The sequence below is a fragment of the Rhagoletis pomonella genome, unplaced genomic scaffold (genome assembly GCF_013731165.1).
Source record: "Rhagoletis pomonella isolate Grant_MI unplaced genomic scaffold, Rhpom_1.0 Rhpom_scaffold_00008, whole genome shotgun sequence".
Taxonomy (NCBI): Eukaryota; Metazoa; Arthropoda; class Insecta; order Diptera; family Tephritidae; genus Rhagoletis; species Rhagoletis pomonella.
The window spans coordinates 47,844,551-47,867,867 of NW_023458562.1; the positions used below are offsets into that span (position 1 = coordinate 47,844,551).

The following is a 23,317-nucleotide window of genomic DNA, read 5'->3' on the forward strand; positions in this document are numbered from 1 at the left end:
CGCACACTATCAAATAACAGCGAAACGTTATCGTAAATCGGAGAGTGGCAAGATGGTTCTTACTCAACGCCATCGCACACAGACATGCTTTCACTGGGCGTGTGTGTGTGTGTTTGTTGGCAGACAGCGCGCGCGCGCTTGCTCTTCTTGCTGTGTGTGCAGTGTTGAGAGCAAAAATCAAAATGGCCGCATTTGACAGGAAACACATACAAATGCATGTCGACAGCGCGTGCAGAGACAGAGAGTCCCAGTATAGGAGATAATTGGGAGCATGTAGCCAGCAGCTGAGATGGAACCAGTGTAACCGTTTTGATCCAAAGTGATACATTTTTCGATGAATTTTGGAGGGGCACTTCTTTTTAAATTTTGATACTTTTCCAATCGTGTAAAAAAAAATCGCGTAGAAGTCGAAAACCTTGCCAGAGATGTTTACAGTTTCTATGAACATAGTGCTAAAAGCGGGGATGAATTTGCCGAGTTTCAAAACTACGTTGGTGTTAAAAATCATCAAACGTTCGCTGATTATCGCTGAAGCAAGCTAAACAATGCTTTAAATAACTTTTTACATTTCGAACAAACTTCTTTTATTTTTAACTTGTTATGTTTGCCGCACAGCTCTGCCGCTGCGGAGCGCATTTTCTCAGGTCCGAATTTGATTAAAACAAATAGAACAAATCGCTTCACTTTGCCAATGCATAATGTTTTCGAAATGCCTTAAGAATGGTTAAAAAATTTTAATTCTAAGTCGTATAAGTACAAAAAGTATTTAAGCTAAAAATAAGATTATATATAAGACATTTTTGCTGTTTTTATTATAGTAATACCCAGCTGAACTCATAGATGTAAGAAATTTTCATTATTATTATACTAGTACCAAGTAAAACTGATACGTGTACCTTTTTTGCAATCAATAAATGTTAAATTGTTGTGGAAAATGGTTTTTCATAAAAATTATTGGTTTATTCTTTATTGATACTTAAAATAAAAAGTGATACATTTTAAGTCTCTTCTTTGCTACAATTTTTCACAAGCCCGCTATCACACTGATAGGAACTAATGAAGTTGTTTCTGCAATCGTCGCAGCCATCGGAAGAAGGTCTTGTTGTACAACGACAGTTGGTCGTGGCAGCACCAGCACCAACGCCATCACCACCACCACTAGCAACAACTCGTATCTGCCAGCAGCGAGCAGAAGCTGAATTTCTGGCATTAGAGTGCAGGCCACTCAGTCAATGCGCTCAGATTTCATTCGATCCTCGTTGTGGCAGCACGTTGGCAATTTGACGTCGCGTGGTGAAAAGTGAATATTGAGAAAAATATACATATATTGTTTAAGTATTTTCTGCTATGGATTGCATACTTAAGCATTTGTAGGAATCGTTGGTGGCCTGTATGTCATCTGTGCAGCTAATCGCATCGGTTAACGACAGTGAGAAATCACACAACCGAAAGTACAAAGTGTTTGAAAATTAAAAATATAAAAGAGTTCCTTGAAATCCATGCGGAGGATCAACATCGACCACATTGAGCTAAAAACGACATTCATTGGAATTCTCGTGTGCGACAACAACGGCGACGCTATTTGTTTGACGTGAGCGAAGTGTATGTGAAAAAGAAAAAAAACAAGTGTAAGAAACGAAAATAAATACGAGTAGAATAAAAACGTAAGAAAAGCAAAGAGCGTGCAAAGCAAAGTGAATATGTAAATAAATGAATGACAACGAAAATCGACTTATCGATATGGCCACACAAAGCGCCGATTTGTAGACGGGCAAGATTTTGGTTTTTTTTTAGTATTTATTCATATCCAACGAATATACATATGTACATATATAAATATATGAAAAATAATATTAATGAATGAAAGCAAACGCGAACGGCGTGCGGCTTAAATCTATCAATAAAGTGTGGAAAAAATGCAACGATTACTAAACGTGCGTAAAGCGTTTCGTAAGCAAAGTAGCCAACAACAGCAACAAAATAAGCGCTTCTGAACAACGCGAACATAAAACCAAACACAATTTATAAAAATTAACCATTTTGTGCAGTGAATTGTTAAAATTGATAAAAAAAAATATAGAATTAAAATAAAGCTGACACGACAATTCTTCGTTTCACACAAAAACGTACACTGAAACCTCCCTTTTTGTTTGAGCGCTAAAAACCTCGCGTAGCTACAAGGCCATAAATGTTATGGCACTACTGCTTTGCAGTGCACACTTGTACTTAGCGATTTTGGGCGCTTTCACGCACATGTACACTTAAACTATACGAAAAATAAGTAAAAGCATAAACTCTACGCAGAGACACTGAAGTAGAAAAAAAGCAAAAAACAAAAACAACTGCAGCAAAAATGGTTGTGCCCACGATGGATGGGCTGCCGCGAGTGCCAGACACACATGGCGATGTCGTCGATGAGAAATTATTTTCAGATTTATATGTACGCACGAGTTGGGTGGACGCGCACGTTGCACTCGATCAAATCGATAAGGTATGTAAATAATTTACAAAAGTTTTCCACATATTTTTTAAAGTATTCTGACTTTGTATATCTGCGAAGGGGCTGTGCGCCCTACTAAAGTTGTATAATGTAGGCACTTTTTTAATTTATTTTTCAACTTTCTTTCTAAACGTCAAATCTGATCGAAAATAACCGAAAATCGTAAAAAAAAGAAACTTTATTTTCACCAGTTCTGAAGACAGCGGTGTATACTTTGCCACTGGTGTGAGTAAGCTTTGGTCAACGGTAAGATCCCTGTTGTAAGATCCCGACATTTCACAATGCAGTAATTAGAAGGCTGTTAAAACTTCCAAAATTCAGTGCGCTGTTCACTTTCACCAGCAGCAAAGTTCGGGTGGACAACAGAAAGGCGCAAGAATCCCAAAATCCAATGGAATATGCGTGCTGATGCTGAAAAACTGTAGCCAGGCGGGAGACACCAGTACCTTAACTTGTCGATAATCACTCGGCAAGCGTCGGTAATATCTCGAGATCAAAACTCGAGACCCAGGAAAGTTAAACATGGAATGCCATAGGGCGGTGTCGTCTGTCCGCATTTGTTTAATTTTTAGACGGAACAAAGAAACGTTGCTGGCAATTGGATGACTGGTTATAAATCATTTCATCTGTTGATAGTAGGGTCCAATGGACACCACACAACAGACAGCTACCAGATGCCTTCTGATATCATCTGAATTCATTTGTACATATTAGACAGGGACCGAAAATAACAGTAATTTTTTTACGAGTTAAACTTGGCCAAATATTTCTTATTCCGAAATAAAAGTCCTTTCCGGATAATAATCAAATCGCTTATCCAAATTAAACAAGTTTGTTATCAAATGAGAGAGGACTAAAATAGCCTTAAAACTGAAATATCTAAACGAGGAAAGCTTCTACTGCTGTCAATATAGAAGCAAATATGCGGGAGACTAAGCTTTGTCATAAGACACCTATGGACATAACCCAACATAATGTTCAACAATCAGGTCCACAGATTTTGTAAGGACGACCCATTAAAAGCTACAAAAGGAGAAAATTACTACTATTATGAGCTCTCGTAGTCCATTACGAGACTCGATAGTCGTCGGGTGGAGCCCAGTGCGTCTGCATCGACGCCGGTTACTTTGTGTTAACGTCGAAAAATGGCACCCTTAGTGATCTTTGGCAACATCACTTAAATGGCTCTTCTCTTGTTTACAGAACCTTTCCTATTTTGAGGCTCCGCTTTTTACTATTTAGTATTAGTATGGTTCACAGATTGCCTCTCTTTCAACGAGCTCTCGAGCTACTCCTTCCTAACTTGATTATAGGGTTTTATTTTTTATTTTTTTGGACCTGCTTGATTGGGCAGCGTCGTTTCCTTGCGGAGTTTCCGGCATACCGTTTTTGGTGAGGGGTAAATAGCTCTAAACTTAATTCATGGTTACCATATTTGATGATTATTGACGATTATTCACAAAGTTTATGTCCGGTATCGCTAGTATGCTCTGGAAGGGTTTGTCACTTGTACGCAGACCCGGCATATGTTGAGAAGGCACGTATTGGCTCCAATTTTACGTGGTCAGCGAATAGGACCTTTCGGGATTAGTTACTCTGTAACCACCTACTGATCATTCATCTATCCGCACGGATACCTCAACACATTGGCTTAGAGTGCCGTACTTCCATCTCCACATGATCCCCAATGTCAAAAATGGGTTTAAAACCACGGGTATTATTAGCCAATGCTTGATTGATTCGTCACGATCTAAGAGCTTACATAGAAAATTCTAGTTCATCACTTAAGCTATTAAAGACCTGACGTTTTCGTCTACTAATCCAGAAAAGCCTTCGTGACATTCGTTTGGTTAACGAGATCAAAACCGACTAGGCAGATTGTTAAAATGGCTTTTATACTCAATAAAGGTTCATCAATTAGGCTCCTCTATTGGTAATTATCTTAAAAAAACTTCAAGAGAAACCGTTCTCAGAACCACTCACCCACATACAAAATACCCACTGAGTCCATGGTCTACTATCCAGCAACCCGATGAAACCGGAACAAGTTACTCGCAAGAGAAAATCGGTCTGTATTGTATCATATTTATGAATTTTCGTTAGATCCCTTTATTTTGAAGTTTATCTACTTTCTTATTAGTCAGCAAGTGCAGCTCCTAAAGCTTGTGAAATGTGACCGAATTTATTATTCTCGTAGGATCTTGCGTGTATTCTCTAAATCTGTAGTATTCTGGTCCGTAAGTCTTTTGAAGTTCTGAATTTTGAGCACCACTATTCTGACCTTCTGAAATTTCCAACCTACAAATAAACAACCGCTTCAATGCACTTAAGCTGCTTTTTTAGCCACCGTATGAAGCTTGAGCTGCTCCTATTCTTGCTACTGACTGCAAGCCTGCATATACAAATATAATAAGGAAAGGGGGAAGACACAAGTCAACATTTCAATCAATGCTTGTTTGTTGTTTAAGCTGCTGCATTGTCAGCTGCAGCAAAAAAATAAATAAACCAGCGAAAAAAATTGTAAAAAGTCAATACCAACTATGCGATTGCGCATAAATAAAAGGTGCCTTCCTGCCTTCGCTTTCAGCATATTTTATTTTATCAGTATCTCTGTTAAGTATTTTTTTTTTCTACTTCTCCAAGTGATTTTCTGCACGAGATCAAACAGCGTTGAAGAAAGGAAATGCTGCTGTTATGCCATAAAAGTACGTATGCATGTAGCACGCGGTATGTGCATACAGTGTGGCTCAAAAGTACACAAAATGTGACACGAAATTTTTTTTAAAAGCGTGGGTTTTCTAAACCTTAATTTTTATTATAAGGGTCATTAAGGATGTCCGAAAGAACAACTGGTGCGATGAGGAGTGTAAGGAAGCTGCAGAGAAGAAAGATGTCGCCTACAAGGCCACGCTGCGATCGGGCGCAACGAGCGCTATGTGGGACCGCTATAGGGATCTGAAGAGAGAAGCGAGACGTATTTGCCGCAATAAGAAGAGAGAGGCCGAAATACGTGAGTGCGAAGAGCTTGAAATGCTGGCCGATAGGAAAACTGCCCGAAAATTTACGGAAGGTTTCAAGACCAGGGCGTACTCCTGTAAGCACAACAATGGCGACCTAGTTACCGATGTTCAGAACATACCAAAATTATGGGGGAACACTTTTCCACGCTACTGAATGGTAGCAGCACGGAAAGTTGTGAAGAAGAAGAACCCGAGCCCCCAGTCGATGATGCCGGAGTCGATGTTCCTCCGCCTGACCATGACGAGGTACGAATAGCAATAACGCGGCTGAAAAACAACAAAGCTGCTGGAGCTGACAGCCTGTCAGCTGAGCTATTCAAGTACGGCGGTGAGGAGTTGATAAGGTGCATGGATCAACTCTTATACAGAATATGGTCAGATGAACGCTTGCCCGACGACTGGACTTTAAGTGTGCTCTGCCCGATCCACAAGAAAGGCGACCCCGCCATTCGCGCCAACTCAGCATAGGTTACAAGTCCTATCGACCGTATTGTGTGAAAGACTGAAGCCCACCGCCAATGAACTGATTAGGCCTTATCAGTGTGGCTTTAGGCCTGGAAAATCCACCATAGACCAGGTATTCACAATACGCCAAATCTTGGAAAAGACCCGCGACAAAAGAAACGACACTCACCACCCATTTGTCGACTTTAAAGCCGCTTTCGACAGCACTAAAAGGAGTTGCCTATACGCCGCTATGTCTGAATTTGGCATTCCCGCCAAAGTGATATGGCTTTGTAAAATGACGTTGAACAATACCACCAGATTCGACAGAATTGGGAAAGACCTCACCGAGCCGTTCGCCACCAAACGGGGCTTCAGACAGGGCGACTCCCTTTCATGTGACTTCTTTAATCTGATGTTAGAGAAGATAATAAGAGCTGCAGAACTGAACCGCTCAGGAACAATTTACTACAACAGCGTGCAATTGCTGGCTTATGCAGATGACATTGATATCATCGGTATCAAAAGTTGGATAAAGAAGCAAAGCGAATGGGTCTGGTGGTAAACGAGGACAAGACGAAGTATCTCCTGTCATCAAACAAACAGTCGGCACATTCGCGCCTTGGCACCCACGTCACTGTTGACAGTTATAATTTCGAGAAAGTAGAGAATTTCGTTTACTTGGGAACCAGAATTAACACCAATAATAACGTCTGCATAGAAATCCAACGCAGATTCACTCTTGCCAACAAGTGCTACTATGGACTGAGTAAGCAATTCAGGAGTAAAGTCCTCTCTCGACGTACGTAAACCACACTCTATAAGTCACTCATCATGCCCGTTCTGGTATATGGCGCAGAAGCATGAACGGCTCTTGGAGTATTCGAGAGAAAGATTTCGCGGAAGATTTACGGGCTTTTACGCCTTGGCGACGCCGTGTACCGCAGACAATGGAACGATGAGCTATAAGGGCTTTACAACGATATGGATATAGTGCAGCGAATTAAAATACAGCGACTCAGCTGGCTTGGTCATGTCGTTCGAATGGATACCGGCGCCCCAGCTCTGAAAGTATTCAACTCGGAATCCGCTGGTGGTAGCAGAGGAAGAGGAAGGCCCCCACTGAGATGGAAAGACCAGGTAGAGAAGGACTTAGCTTCACTTGGCATTTCCAATTGGCGCCAGTTGGCACAGAAAAGAAATGACTGGCGTGCTTTGTTGAACTCGGCCAAAATATCTTAGGCGGTTACAGCGCCAAAAAAGAAGAAGAAGAAGAAGAAGAAGGATGCCTAAAAAATAGTATTTTGTTTTTATAAAAAATATTTAAGGTATGCGTAAGTTGTAGTCAGCATACATTTGTGAATCACTTTACATGCGTACCTCCATACATCTGTATGCATTTATTCACTTACTTTGATAGACGTTCGCTTTTTTAGCTTAATTTTTTCTTTTTATTTGCCTTTTGCCATTGCGTTTCTGTTTATGTTTGCTTTTCAACATTTGTGCTTTTGCCAGCCAACCAGCTAGTTAGTCAGTCAGATAGTCCAAGAGTCAGACAATCAGTACTGGCAAACAAACAAATCTTTAGCTGTATGTAGCCATATGTACATATGCACGTATGTGTTTACATACATTCGTACCCGTATTTATGCCTCTGTGTTCCACTGACTGTATGGGAGACTACATACGCCCGGCGGCACAACATGGGTGGCCAGTGTCGCCAGTGCCGGCTGCAGCCCGCTGGTGGCTGACTGACTGGCTGGCGAATCGTCTGTGTACCATTGGCAGTCTCGACCGCTTGTGGCTGGCTAGCTGTGTGGTGGTAAAAGCCGCAATCGCTCGTTGTGGTTTTTGCCGCTTCCACCTATTATGTATGTGTGTATGTACATATACTCCGCATGGTTACATGCAGTGTTGCCACACATGGGCTTTTCCTACCAAAACTGGTAGGTTTGGTAGGTTTCGGGACAATGTGTAATAGTTATTTGCGAAAAATAGAAAATATGTATCTCCAAGCATTTTAGCAACCTATTTCACACGAATATTTCACCGGTGCGTTCGTATAACGGCGGCCGCAAACATATAACTATACCTGTTTCCTAAGTACAAACGTATATGACGTACTTGGTCCAAGATTCGAGAAAAGTCTGCCAATGGGCTCGTACCCAACCATATTCCAGGAGGAGGGCTTCGCTATCGAATTCTGTGTTCGCGAATGTCATCGTAGAAGGCAAATGAGGTCAGAAGGAATATTATGTCGGATATTCAGGCAGATTTAAAGGCTTCAAGTCTTATAAAACGGCATCAAGGCTTATGAACTCTTGAGCCACCTGGGAGCGCCCACAATAGCGTAACGCTGTAGAGGGTTCAGGGGCATGCAACAAAAGTGCTGACAGTCTCGCAAAGTGTGGAGCCCAAATGCGTTTGCAGGGCCCCGGGCCTTTCTGCGGTACATCTAAAGGATACACTAGGAGCTAGCTGGGAATAATCTCAAATGTCTGCCCACTGGCGGAAGTCAAAGGGAACAAGACAACCAAAGAGATTCAGAGAGAGACTCTTTCCAGGAGGAACTCCGAAAGACACCGTGAACTTAGAACTCTTACTGGCAACCTGACAGCATACTGCAAGTTAACGTACCGTTTGAATTAAATGGACATTTCTGTAGAGACGGACTGTAGGTTTTGTGGGCTGGCGAAGGAAACCCCTGAGTATATTCTACGTGCCTGTTGACGAAGCAGGAATCGTAGATTGATACACCTTGGAGAATAATAATAATATCGTCACACGAATAATACGCTCTGGTGTTTTGACGACGAAAAAGGACGCGTGAAAAAAATTACGAAAAAGACGCGTAAATTTGGATTCAACATCATTCCGGGAAAACTCTTCCGAGAATTCGTATACTGTTACATTCGCAAACATTGTTGACCGTGAACATAATTTTATGCGTTTTTCTTCGCCGGCAAAGATGTTAACGCGGCTTTCTCTGCCAAAGATTTTTTTACGCATCTTTTTACGGTGTCAACTTTTGAGTTCGCGTCTTTAGTCGTATCTAGTGACGATATGTATGTATATGTAAAAAGACATACATTTGGATAAGCCTGTACAGTACAATGAATGTTTTTTAGTTTTATTAAATGTTATGATAGCTATGTTTTTAATAAATTTGACATTAAAAAAATATATATATTAAAATTCACAAACATTTTTGGTTGGTTATGGTAGCAAATTTTGGTAGGAAAAAAATTGTCTGTGGCAACGCTGGTTACATGTACTATGTGTTTACACACGGATACATATGTATAAGTGTTTTATGTCGATCAGTGAGCGATCTCGTGTGCTAAACAAATAAATATGTTCTTACAGCTGTTTAAACCCATTGCTTGCGTGTAATTTAGGCAGCACAAATGGATTCGAGCAAAAAAAAAAACAAAAAAAAGAACTTCGAGTATGAGGACAAATGCACTTAAATTGTTGTCTTCCACTCCAACCGATCATCGTCAAAGTCGTCGTTTTGGTTGTCGTCTGCCCATCAGCAACAGCATTTGGCTGTCAGAGATTTGTTTTTGGGCCATGCGATCGGCTGTTTGTGTTGTCAGCTTTTTGGGAGGGAAATTATACGCAAACATGCACTTTGGGGTGGCCCTTAAAATATCAACATCATGGGGCAGCCTTTTATTTTGTTCTACGTACAAACAATAACACCCACAAAAATGTAAAAATTTAAAAAAAAATGGGTTTAAAATTTTTTTATCAAAATGAAAAAAATATTGTACCTAGATCAGCAATAATACAGTAAGTTTATGAATTTATAAGAATAAGTTTCAATAATGTTACATTTATCAGATTTCAAATAAATGGGTGCCCTATACAAAATTTAGGTGTTGACATTTTTACGCAACACCTTAATTCACATGCATGTTTAATTGTATATATTTGTGTTCGTTTATTGAAGACCCATTGAAGTCAAACTGAATGAAGCAAAACAAATGAGCGACAGCAGCAGACTGACTGCGATCTCAATAATTACGACAGTACAACCCAAAAAAGATTGCAAAAACATTTTAACAAAATTAAAATAACCGGATAACAAAATGAGCGCATATTAACCGCATATCCGGATTTTCGAATCTAAAAATAAATTGCAATTGTTTGTATATTAATGAAATGTTCTATTATTTATTTTGCAACTTCATAGATTTTGTTCATTTTCAGAACGATTTTTCGAATCCGCTCAAAAATTGTCCTAAACAAATAATCGGATATTAACCGAACGGATAGTCCAAGCCCATATATAAAACTCAAAAAAGCTCAAGTTTAAGTCTTTTTGCTCGGTTCAGAGCGAAAACGGGAATTTCAGAGAACCATCTCAGGAATCTTTTGAGTAAATGTATTCAAGACACAGGTGGTTTAATGAAGGCCAAAACAAGTCTTTCGGCACTTTGCCGGACATTATCAAAAATCGTCAGTCGCGAATCGTTACGAAAACCAGAAGCTGATTGTAACAGTTTCTTTGTTTTAACCAACACAGTAATAATCTCGAACGCATGTTAAGCCAACGTAGTTATTAGTCACGTTTAACATTAAAAAATTTTAAAATATGAAATATCAGATCTCAATATGAAATTTCTCTTGCATGTTTCAATTACTCAATTCGCTTAATGCCAGGAAGAGTTGAGGTTGGCTTTTTAAACAGGTGGCAACCCTTATACTTGTAGTTTAGAAATAAGGCCTTGTCAAAATTCTTTATATTGATATTCATATTGTAATTATTCATTTAACTTAGTAAACAATTTGAATATGACTTTTTAAACAGGTGGTAACCCTCTTCAGATATCGAAAAAATATTCAAAATTAAGAATTTTCAACACATTTCACTTGACACGCATATTTTAATACATCATATAATTTGTGTAGTTAAAGTTAAATTCCACTTTTTCAAACTACAATCTTCCTAAACCTCTTTTGCCTGACACCCTTATTGAAATACATATTTTAATTACTTCATTTCCTTAATTCGAGCTGAATTTGATTTTTTAAACAGTGGGCAACGCTCCTAAATGTCGTTTGGAAACAAGGCCTTTTCAGAACCACTTCGGTTAACAGCCATATGCGAATAGTTCTTTAAAGTAATAAATTGTTTGAATTGAGTTTAATATTTTAATTTTAACGTGTATATAATTTATGTCCACTTTTCAAACAGGTGGCAACCCTCTTCAAAATATTTTCAAACTACAACATTCCGATCAAAATTTGCTGAATTATCATAAATTTTGTATAAAGATTGAAAATCGGATTTAAATGATTTTTGTCATAGAATATGCTATGTTTTTATAAAAAATCTGTGAACATTAAATAAACAAAATCAAAACGGTCAATGCTGAGGATCAGCAGAGGGCTCTATTCAAGTGGCCAGCACTGTATCTCTACTGTCTGCTCAAATTATTATACAAGCCTAAAAATTAATAACAGCGAACAAAATTAAAGCGATTCTGTCCTTTTCGGAACTTTCGTACGCATTTGAATGTTTCACGGAAGTGATCAACTCATAAATACGTTTAATAGGTATATTCGCATATTTTTTGAGTATTTAAGGCCTTCGAAGAATTCCAATTTTCTCGTTAAAATTCCTGCCGACAAAACAATTCCCTATACCATAATTTATGATCACCCATAATTCGTAAGAGCTCAGAAAAAAATACAATAACAACAGCAATACTGGCAGTCATCATTAAAATAAAACATTATGGTTCACCAAATTGTGACACAAACATGCAAAAAAAAACACGAAAAACCATGACATAGGAAGGAGCCTGTGTGGCCATTATAAGGCGCTTGATTTGGCTCATCAACATCAGTTAGATCAACAAAGATTTGAAGCGCATTTGCAACAACTCTACAGCTATTTTAGAATGTACTCATACTGTATGTATTGGCTTGGCTTCGCTAGGCTAGCTGTCTCAGCACAGCTCACTCTGTTGGCTTATGTGTGCCGCTTTAGCCTTGTCCAAGCACTAATCCCGACATTTTTATCGCCGCACGATTGAGCCATCAAATGCGCGCGCCAGGCGGCCACAACATAACAACGACCTTTGCGGTGCTGCGGGCCAACTGGAGCGGCCAGCAAGTTAACTGCTTGTTGGCTTTTTGCGGCGTGCTGTTGGAATGAAGAAGTCAGAAGTAACAAGTAAAAGACAATCGCGTCTACAAATAAAAGCAACAACGCAAGCTGTGTGCTGGATGGAACACCTCCTACTCGCATTTCCGGTTTTCTTGTGTTTGTATGCACACACACACATAAGTACATGTGTATGTGTATGTATATAATTATTTTTCGTATTTTTCGGGGGAAATTGGACTTGTCTACAGTTTGCACAAAGTCATTGACGATGTTTTAAGATTTTGTGTGTTTTTTTTTAGCTTTTGTTATTGTTTGTGTGCGCTCGTCCGTTGTCAGCAATCAAGTCAAGAGACAAGTCAATTTTCAGTCAAAATAAATGCATACCTACATGCATGCAACAACAAAAATGCGAAACAGCAAAAACAATTTTAATAAAAATGGCAGCAGGCTAAATACCGAATTTCCAGTTTCCGAAAACCTCGAAAACAGCGACAAGGGCGACGGGGTCGTTCCGTCAGCTCCGCAAGAAAACACACAAAAAAGAACGAAGCGAACAACAACAACAATAGCCACGACTAACAAACGACCAAAGGAATTATGAAGATATTAACTTGGCCACACGGCCACACACATACCAACAACGCCAGCGATCGAAAACTGTGCCTCGCCTGGCTGGAAAGGCATTACGAAATGCCAACAGCGTTGGAACAACAACAACAGCCATAACAATGCACACAAATTACGGCAAGCCTAAAGTGAAAGATGGAAATATAGACATTTAGATGGACGGACGGACGAGCGAATGGTAGAGGACGAACTCTTGGTTGCCTGTCTGACTGTGCGGCCACGCCGTTAAAGGCAAACGAACACACACAGCTTGTGCCACACACAAAAACGAAAATGCTCGTATAGTTACGGACAGTGCTTGTAGATAAAAAAAAAAAAATAAAATAAAACACTTACCAAACTAACGAATGAACGAGTGAAAGATCAACCGTGCGCGCACTAGCGTGTGTGGCAGAACGAGCATGCAGGCGTTTTTGAGGCAGCGAACGTTTGCGAGGAAGGAACGAGCAGTCGCAGTTAGGAACACACTTCAAAGTGGCAGTAAAGAAACCTAAAAAACAACAAGGCGAAACGCTATCCTGGACAACATATGTATGCATTTGCTATTACACCATATACGATTTGGCGGCACTTGAATTGGAACGTGTGTAGAGACTTCGCGACATCACTTGACTATTTCCAAATCCAGCCATCAATGTTCCAACATAATTTTCAGGTCTCAGCTTAACTTCAGCAATCAAGATGTCTACGCAACAACTGGGTTTTTACCAGCTGGCTGTCTAATGAGATTATACACAGCAAATGGCGAAGCTTTTCGGTTCGGTCCAAACCGAAATACGGTTGTGGTGCTGAAAAAGAAGAAGAAATTAGGTGCTCCTTGAAACGATTACTTCAGAAATTTTTTGATCACAGATAAGGAAGACATCCAACATGTTCTGTTCCATTCTTCGGCACCAGGTAAATGGAGAGTAAATGGTTCATATCATGCTTTAATCATGTCAACTTTTCTAATCATATAATCCTATCCCACATACAATCCTCGAGTCTCAATAAATTCGCGCGCTTTTGAGGCAGGTAGACCTTCAGGCCGGGAGCTTTACAAGGTCAAAAGAGGCACTTAATTATATTTGTTAGTACGAATGGTCTACCTCTCGGCGATAATATGATCCAACCTATATTCTAGCTCAAGGAGTCAAAGCTGAAATTAGCCTCAAAATGGTATGTCTTACATGTAGTGCGGAATTGTTGAACTGTTTTCTAACTGCTAATAGCTTTTATTGTACATACACGTTTTTGCTATTGTTTTGGTCATTGTCCTATAGCTTGCTCAAAATTCTACTAAAATATCATTGCTCCGTGAGTTAGAGCTGGTCTTTTGGAGCTAAAACCTAGGTTGATGGCTAGATGAAGTTGATGGCAATCGACAGAGCCACCAAACTGGTAGAGTGTAATATAATATCCAAAGCTGATATCTAGATCTTAACTGTCAGCCAGACGGCAATCAAATCGCTTACGAAGCAGTCAGAAACCTCCATGGTAGCGATGAAACGCCTCACATCTCTTACCGAGATGGCTGAGTAATTTTACGATAAGGTGATATGGGTTCCGTAACACTGCGACATTGAGGGGAACTGTAAGGCCGATGAATTGGCGCGACTTGAAATAAGAATGCCCCTACAAACTTGCAAACTATTAATTTCCAAGAGACTCAATAAAGTAGCGAACGACAGATGGCATGACGAAATCATTTAAAAAAATGCCAGAAAATTATGGCCAGTGCACAGCGCGAGCCGCACTGGCCTATTACTGAGCTCAAAAAGCAGGATATTACTTTGTTGGTATCTGTTATAACAGGACCCTGCCTAATTGGCAAGCCTGCCTACCGATTAGGCGTAAGATTACTTGAAATTTGTAGAAGTTGTCAAGATGAAGAAGATGTGGAAACCTGTGTGGAAGACCTGTTGTGCTAGTGTCCTGCTCCATCCAGACGAAGACTCTTCACTCTGGTAGACGATTCTTCGATAACTTGGAGGACCTTAGATGCGTGGAAATCAGGGATCTTTAGGAGGGATTGAGAGTGGCTGACCCCACATGCGGCATCACAATAGGCCTTGAGCCTGAGTGTGTCTTAGAGAAGACCGCGACAACTTAACGTAACTTAGGTGAAACTAGATGACGCCACACACATTGAGGTGGAAGTTTTCAAAATGAACGAAGGAGTAGGAGTGGCGGCATATAGGTTCCAATTTTGCACACTTCCTACTTGAAGACCGTTTTTGGTGATGAGGAGGCAATAGGAAAGTTAGCTAAAGCCAAAACGACGAGTTATCCTAGATGCCTTACTTATCTGCTCATGGACCGCCAGGAAGACAAGGTGTGAAAATGTACTGCAAGTAGGAATGCTAACTGGAACTGCTTTGTGGCAGCTCATGCCTTCAAACTAAGTAAATAGATCTAATAGAAGACAGTGCAACTATCGCGAGCAAATAGTGATGCATAGGAACTGCGAACGCTTAGGTTTCAGCAGAAAATACTCGCATTACTTGGCCCAGATACAGAGCCTATAACCAGCAATCAACAAAGAGCCATATAATCTTCTATAATTCGATAAAAATTCATCTTTAAATATACCTAAAAATTGTACGTTCTTTGCAGCCTTACCGGAAAACCATCATACCTGACCTAACCTAGGTACGTTTTTCAGGCCATCGCAGATACCTCTACGATTTTCTAGAATAAGATGCTTACGTCGTTTATCAGCAAAATAAATCTAAACCTCCACATCGCGGTTCATGCTAGATTCGCTTCTTCAGGAAGATATGTCTGAAGAACTTACCAATCACTGTCACCATCCATTCTCCTCTGAAGGGGAACCATACTTTACAGTCATTGTTAAAGTCAAAATGTTTACAAGTCAACCGGACCGGACCAGCAGCATAGTTGCAAACATTTTCTTACTAATTTTGTCGTGAATTGGTTACGGCAGCTGTTTAGATCAGAATGTATGTACATAGATTACTCGACTGTGAAGAGATGGTGGCCTTCATACCCAAAACCACAGATCCGAGATATATTTTCGGACTTTAGTTAGTAACTATATACCAAGCTTCTTTATGTCGCTGTCGGAGGTCAATAAGTATTTTGCGCTTTCGCACATCGTTTATGCTATCTAAAAGTTTACTGCACTTCCAAGACGAGCCTGGTTTATATCTGATAAAGGACAGAATAAATTGTTTAATGTGACAATCGTCTTGGTGAGACTAAGGCCTTCGTTCGTAAACGTTGAAGGAAAAACGCTGAAGTACAGCTTGGGCTGTTGATCTAACCAACCCTTTAATCTGTATACTAAAAGATTTTACGCCTTCAAAACTAGCATTCGCAGGCAGCCAAGTTGCAACTAGTACCCTCGATCGATAATGCCAGATTAAGAATACAATCAGTTGCTGCTGAGGCTTCAGGGACTTTCGAGATTATCTAATTATTCAAACGATTTAAAGCCTGGTGCTCATGAATGGACTACGAAAATAACGACGCTCTCGAACCAAATATAAGGCCCTAATGCAGAAGGACACTACTTCGCAAGGTATAGAGGCGATCGGCCAAGTTTGTTTGGTCTCGGCCCAGACCGACAAGCGATTATAGTTCCAATTGAGAAGATGTAGAAGATGCCTATCGACCACGCAACGACACCCTGTACCAGCTGTCGAGACGAGGTCTAAATGAGCTGCAGTGAGTAAGTTGCAATTAGCTTATTAAAAATATTAGCATTCGATTTCTGATATAACACTTTTTCGAGGATTGAGACTGCAACTAACTGGATTCGTTGGAAAATATAAGAATGCTTGTATTTTCAGGGTCTACCCATATAACCCATACCCATATAAGACCCGCTGACTTAAAAGCGACTCAAAGTGTTTTAAGTTCACTCAAAATTGGTTATTTTACGTAGAAGGTATACATCGCCACAACGAAATATTTCTCCGAAATTCCGGAAAGTGATATACAAAGCAATAATTGTGGATTCTCTAAAATTTGCCGGTTCGACGCTTAGGCGTGCCTTGCCGACTGCGGAGTCCAACTCAAAGCGCAATCAATGTAAGAAAGTACGATTATTTACGTTGGTTCGAGTGTTACGAGTATAGAAATGTAGATACATGGGTAGGTAGGTATGATGCCACACTCTGCGTGCCACCGAATATTAAACGGCATTGTGTGCTACCTCTTCGTTTACCTGTTGGATATGCGCGCAACCAACTGCATGTGTGCCGCACAACACCAACTACATACCCTATAATACTCCAAAGAACAAAACAAAAATCCGAAAACAATAAGAAAAGTTTCAGCAACAACAGCAGCAGCATCAATGAAACCAGCCAGCAGCAGCATAAATGAATACTGCGTACGCGGGGCACAAATGTCGATCGGTTCGACACCAGTACCAGAAACGGCACCAACGATACCAAAGGTGAGTTCGACAACAAAGGCAACAACAACAAATGGTCGCATGCAAGAAATCGACAATAAAACAATAATAGCAACATCAACAGCAAAAGTAGAAAAAAAATAATAATCTTCGGGGGTAATAAAGACGTGAACAACCGCACAGCGCAATAATAAAGACATTAAACTGTTAAAAAGCAACAGGAGAGATGATGTTGGCAGCAACGGCAGCGATCGCCAAGCGGATACTCTCCCCAGCATTGAAGGTAGCTAAGGAGGTATGCACATACAGTGACGAGCAAAACTGTAACATGGTTTAACACGTTTTATTTCAGCCACCGCTATCTTTCCAAGTTCTAACGGCTTTCATACTTTTGTTGTACATTCTTATTGGTACACCCCTACTCCCTCTCTCATAAAGATTTGAAGTCAATCCAACAACAATAATAAAACCAGCAGGCAAAAATGTAAATTAAGGCAAATGTTACAGTTTTGCACTCACTCTCAGTTTTGCATTTCACAGTTATCTTTTACTTACTTGGAAGTCAGATGACTTTTTTTTGTATTGTAATTTATTCAAGAAGTGATTACCAGTAAATAACATGGTTAATTAGGAAACATAAATGTAAATAATAGATTTACTGCGGAAAGGCGGGACCTTAGGAAAAGTGGGAAAAAATTGTGGAGTTCGCCACATGAAAATGTTAAGACTGAGAAAAAATATAGCCTAAAATGTTATTAAGGACAAAGGAAATCTGACAAAAAATATTACGGTCCGATATCTTGTGAACTTAGCAGCAAGTAGCGCTGCAGCCACTATTACAGAAGCGCTTAAGGTATTAAATTTGAATGCAAATCACTAGACAGCGAGGCGAATAATTGTCAAATTGAACGCAAAGGAATAATAAAAGAAGAAAAAAGCATTTTGATCAAAATACACGTGCGAGAGTGGTAGCATTTTGCAGGATCGCACGAAAACCGGACCGTTGCCTATTGGGATATGTTAGACCTTACAGAATGCAATAAAAAAAAACACATTTTTAAGATTTAATTGAAGGTTAGTTGGTCTGACAAGAGTAAATTAATCGCTTTCAATCAGATGGCCGGGAATGGTATTGGATCAAAGACCCAAATTAAGCCTAAGCGCATCATGTAAGGCAAACTGTGAATTATAGTGCTCGGTCAATAATAGTTTGGGATTGTATTTCAAAAATATTGTTGGTCCGTTAGCACGCATTATGCGTAGGCAACAGTATCTGTTCATATTTCATCAAAATTTGTAAGATGTAGTCAAAAAATGAGAGTTTCTGTTGAAAAATCACCCAAAACATACTGCAATGTTCGCAAAGACTGGATGCAAAAACAAAAATTTGCTATTTTGAAATGACCTCCACAATCCGTGGATATGAATCTCGTCGAAAATTTGCGAAATCAACTAAAAGCGCAGCTTACTAAGTATCCAGGTCCGTCCAATTGAGTACATGAGCTATGAAAGCAAACCAAGGATATATGGGAGGCTATAACTCCAGAATTTTTACAGAGATACAAATAAGGTATGCCAAATTGCATCCAGGAACTAAAAGAAGCAAAAGTATACTGAACATTGTGTTAACAATTCTTTTTTGCGTGAAAATTGTCAAAAAGTTATTAAAAATATATAAGTGCAAAACTGTAACATATGCCTTAATTTACATTTTTGTCTGCTGGTTTTATTATTGTTGTTGGATTGACCTCAATTCGTTATGAGAGAGGAAGTACAGGTGTACCAATAAGATAATACAACGAAAGTATGAATGTCGTTAGAACTTGGAGAGATAGCGGCGGCTGATATAAAAAGCGCTACACCATGTTACAGTTTTGCTCGTCACTGTACATATCTATTGAGACGTTGAGCCAATGCGGATGAAATGAACAGGAAAAAAAATGACAGCTGAAAGTAAATACTTACTACATAAGTTTTCCCAAGTAAACTCTGTGACTGAGTCAAAGTTGTTTTGTTGTTACTGATTCTCTAGTTGTTGATCACGTTAAAAGTAAGTTTGGAAATTGATGAGTATTGCTGTACGTTGGGCAAGATGTTGTACCTTAACTAATAGCTTTATGTGGGCGCGTTGGAGAGAAGGTAAATGGAAAAAGTCGAAACAAAAAAAAAAACAAGTAAAGAAGTATAAGTTCAGGCGAAACTGAACTTTATATACCCGGCCCAGGTATACCTTTGTAGTTATAAAGTGGGCGGTGCTACGCCCAATTCCTAAAAGTCTATAGCAGTTATTTATTGTTAGGAGATTGTGGTAACTATTAACTTGGAGTAAATTAGCGTCCTCAATTATTGAAATGTGGTAGTTTTTGTACTTCTGAAATTTACCGTTATACGGGAAGCGGGTGTAATTTTAGTCCGATTTTAATAATTTTCGACAAATTACTTTTCCGTACCAAGATTATTAAGTGCACCGAGTTTGGTAGAAATTGATAAATCGGTTACCGAGATACACATTTTTGGTCGTAAGTGGGCGGCGCCACACCCATTATCCAAAAATTTATGATATTCTAATTTTTTGATAAGTTATTATTGTAATCGTCGATTTTAAGTAAATTGGCTTCAGTAGTTGCTGATTTATCGCAGTTTTCGTGTTTCTGTAAATTACCGTTATATGGCAGGTGAGCGTGTTTATTGCACGATTTCAAAGATTTTCAACAGATTAGCTTAGCTAGACCCTGCCCAAGAGTCGTACCGAGTTTGGTAAGGATTGGTGAAGTGGCTACTAAGATACGGCATTTCATCAAAAGTGGGCGGGGTCATACCCATTTTCGAAAAATTTCATAATATTATTTTTTACCTCAATTCTACTCCACATACCTAATTTTCAACAATTTGCATCTAATATTTACTGAAATATCGCAGTTTTTGCATTTTTCGAAAATACCGTTATATGGTTATATGGGAAGTGGGCGTGGTTACAGTCCGATTTCGCCCATTTTCCTAGCTACCTTTGATAAAGGGCCACCTACACACTAAATTTCGTTGAGATATCTCAATTTTTGCTCGAGTTATCGTGTACACGGACAGACGGACGGACGGACAGACAGACATGGCTTAATCGATTTCTCTATTCATTCTGAGCATTTATGTATACATTTGTCTATATCTATCTCGATTCGTTTTGCTTTTGCTTTTAGCGTGCCATTGTCAAATTTTAGCCATTCTTCCCCAAATAAAAAAGGGCGACAGAAAATACAAACACTCTGACGTTTTCATTCACTCACTAGCGAAATACAAAATTTTTACAATCAAACGCTACTCACAGCTGATGAAACAACACCACCTTAAATAAATTCGCCTTGGCTCGAACCTAGAAAAAATGTGTTCGACAGAAAATAAAAAAATCTTGAAGCAAATGTTTGAAATGTGAGAAATTTTCAAAAATTTCGCATTTTCGAGAATCGAACGAACGGTGCAGATCTGATGACCTACACAAAAAATATATGTACTTACGTAAATAGTTATATAGTTATGACTTTTCGCATAGGTGGCAACCCGCATCAAATTAATGCTTTCTTAAAATTCGTTCGTTCACATATTTTAATATTTTATATATTTATTGTGTATAACTTAACCAAATTTGAATTTTCAAATAGGCGGCAACCCTCTCCACTAAACCTTCTTAAATATCTTTTGTCTTACATTGTAAGACATATTGATAATAAACTATAAATTAAGGTGAATTTCGCTTTTAAAACACGTGGCAACCCCACGAATAGTTTAGAAATAAAGCCTTTTAAAATTATTTCGAATGATGCTCATCTTTTAATAAGTCATGTAACTTTAACATAATTTGAATACAATTTTTTATAACATATGGTAACTCTTTTTGAAACTAATAAAACCTTATTACATATCTACAAGCCTAGACCTTTAATTTACCACCTAATTTTGCCTTCGCCATAACTATTGGTATTTCTATGTTTTGTCTTTAACGATATTTTTATTGGTATACTGTGTGTGTATCAAAATTCCTACTCATCAAGATTTACCTCAAAATAGTTATATATATAGCCATATTTACCCAAAACGATTTTCCAAATCTAAAACAGTAAATCAGAATAAGTCATTCCTTAGTTCACTTTCAAAAAGGGACTCTCGTCATATAAGAACAAGACCATGGAAAAAGAGTTGAATATAAAATTGGTGAAGGAGTGGAGCTGCTGCAATTCGTCCAGAGCTTATTTTAAAAAAAGCCATATAAGCTCTCATACTAGTGCAGACCCAGATCCATGCTGCAACTAAAGCAGCTGAGTCAGCAACGGCTCTAATTCCTCAAAAAATGTGGAGACATTTTAATTGACAACCAGGCAGCTAATAAGGTAGTAATGGCTCTAAAGACCAACTCGCTTTGTATTCTCTAATGCAAGAATAGGATAGATGAACTCTGCGTAGGTAGTAGATAATTGAAGGGGCGTAGCGGAATGAAGTGCTAGCCAAACCCGTGGTAAACTAACCACTGTCAGCACGTCAGGCATCTACCACTTCCTCAATTAACTCAGCACAGAATTAGACATGGCTATGACATTAACAAAATGAAATCCCTGTGAGATCCTGCAGGGCAGCCCCTCTTACAGTGCAAAAACCACCAAAGAACTGCTAGAAACAAAGCTTTAAGACTAGATGACGAGTTTCTGTCATCCCTTGTCAAATTTTGTTTGGAGACAAACCGGTTTCGGAAATGTGCCATCTCAGTGTCATTTTAGTTCAGCGGAAACCTAATGATCTATGTGAAATCTTACAGATCAGCCAAGCTACCTTATCTAGCTAAAACCGTTATCTTTTCATAAACTTTTTAAAATATTCCGACACTACCCATTGTATCTAATTATTTATCATTTCTAAAGTACAAACTCTGCTTCTTTTTGGCTGATCGAATGTGGTTTTGTTTAGTTTTTTAATGCATTGAAGATCCGTTTTAAGATTAAATTAGGGTAGACTAAAGTGGCTTAGATCCTCGCTTTGGGTTCAACCAACCTACCCAACAAACATTTAGGTTAGAGGCCGATTAGAAAACAATTCAGTGTGTTTCTCTAAAGTAGATGGCTAGAAGACGATCAGAGAATAGGGACTAACGTTGAATACTGTGTTTTGTGGGTACGAAGCTCTCTGGAAAATGTCAAGCTATGCATTTTGTTTCCCTTTCAAAAGTGACTTAACACTGCAACCTTTTCATCGTCTATGCCAGCTTCTGTATTTGTGGGTTTCGCCAGTCTTTTTTCGAATCTACCTATAGCGATTTGACCAGTTAACCACCTAACACCTATAGCTTAGTCAATATAAAGGGTGACCGTGACCGTATCTCGTTCCATTCCCAACATATGAATTTGGCGTAGCAAAATGTTTTCAGAGCATTCAACCCTTGTATTCGCTTCCTTTCTTCCTAATTCCACTGTTATGATTTTACAGACAGTTAACGGAATTCCTTCAAGGATGACAAAAGCGAAACGGATGCCTACTCTTTTGGAAACTCGTCCGCCATCTCATTGACTGATATGTCACTAAACCCCGGTAGCTTTTCCTGGCGAAAATCAAATCACTCACTTTACCCGTTTAAGGATCCGTGGCAAGTAACTATAGTTTTTGAGTTGCATTTGATTCAAGTGTCCTTGGTGTTGCGTGACTATTTGTAAAAAGGAATATCTGCCTATTGACTATGTGACTTTTCTTGATCGTAGACGTTCACCGACTTTTATATTGTTGGTATTGCATTGGTCGGCAGGCGGTATATTATATTAGCTATTTTGGATTCGTAAATGCAGAACTGAATTGAACCATTTGTTCCGCCAAGTTTTTGAATTTTCTCAAAACAGCACGAAGGTATTGAACTAAGTTCTCTGGCGGGTCTTACCTTTTATAATTGAAGATATTATACCGCAGACTATGGAACGATGAGCTGTATGAGTTTTCAAAGACAAAATACAGCGGCTCCGCTGGCTTGGCCATGTCGTTCGACTCGGAACCCGCTGGTGGTAGCAGAGAAAGAGGGAAGCCCCACTGCGATGAAAAGAACAGATGGAGAAGGACTTGGCTGCACTTGGAATTTCCGATTGGCGTCAGTTGGCACGGAAGAGAAACGACTGGCGTGCTTTGTTGAACTCGGCCAAAATCGCTTAGGCGGTTACAGCGCCAAATTAGAAGAAGGTATCTCTACATATGTTGTGACATAAAATATGAGTATCAAA

The 23,317-nt window shown here is 39.2% G+C and overlaps 1 protein-coding gene across 1 annotated transcript in view; it reads left to right on the top strand.

Annotated features, from left to right (window-relative positions):
- The first annotated feature begins 2,353 nt into the window (after positions 1-2,353).
- LOC118745031 (protein patched) overlaps positions 2,354-23,317 on the top strand; it is a 38,054-nt gene continuing 17,090 nt past the window's right edge. Inside the window, exon 1 of the mRNA XM_036478549.1 lies at positions 2,354-2,491. Coding sequence (XP_036334442.1) covers positions 2,354-2,491 — 138 coding nt within the window. The remainder of the gene's footprint in view (positions 2,492-23,317) is intronic.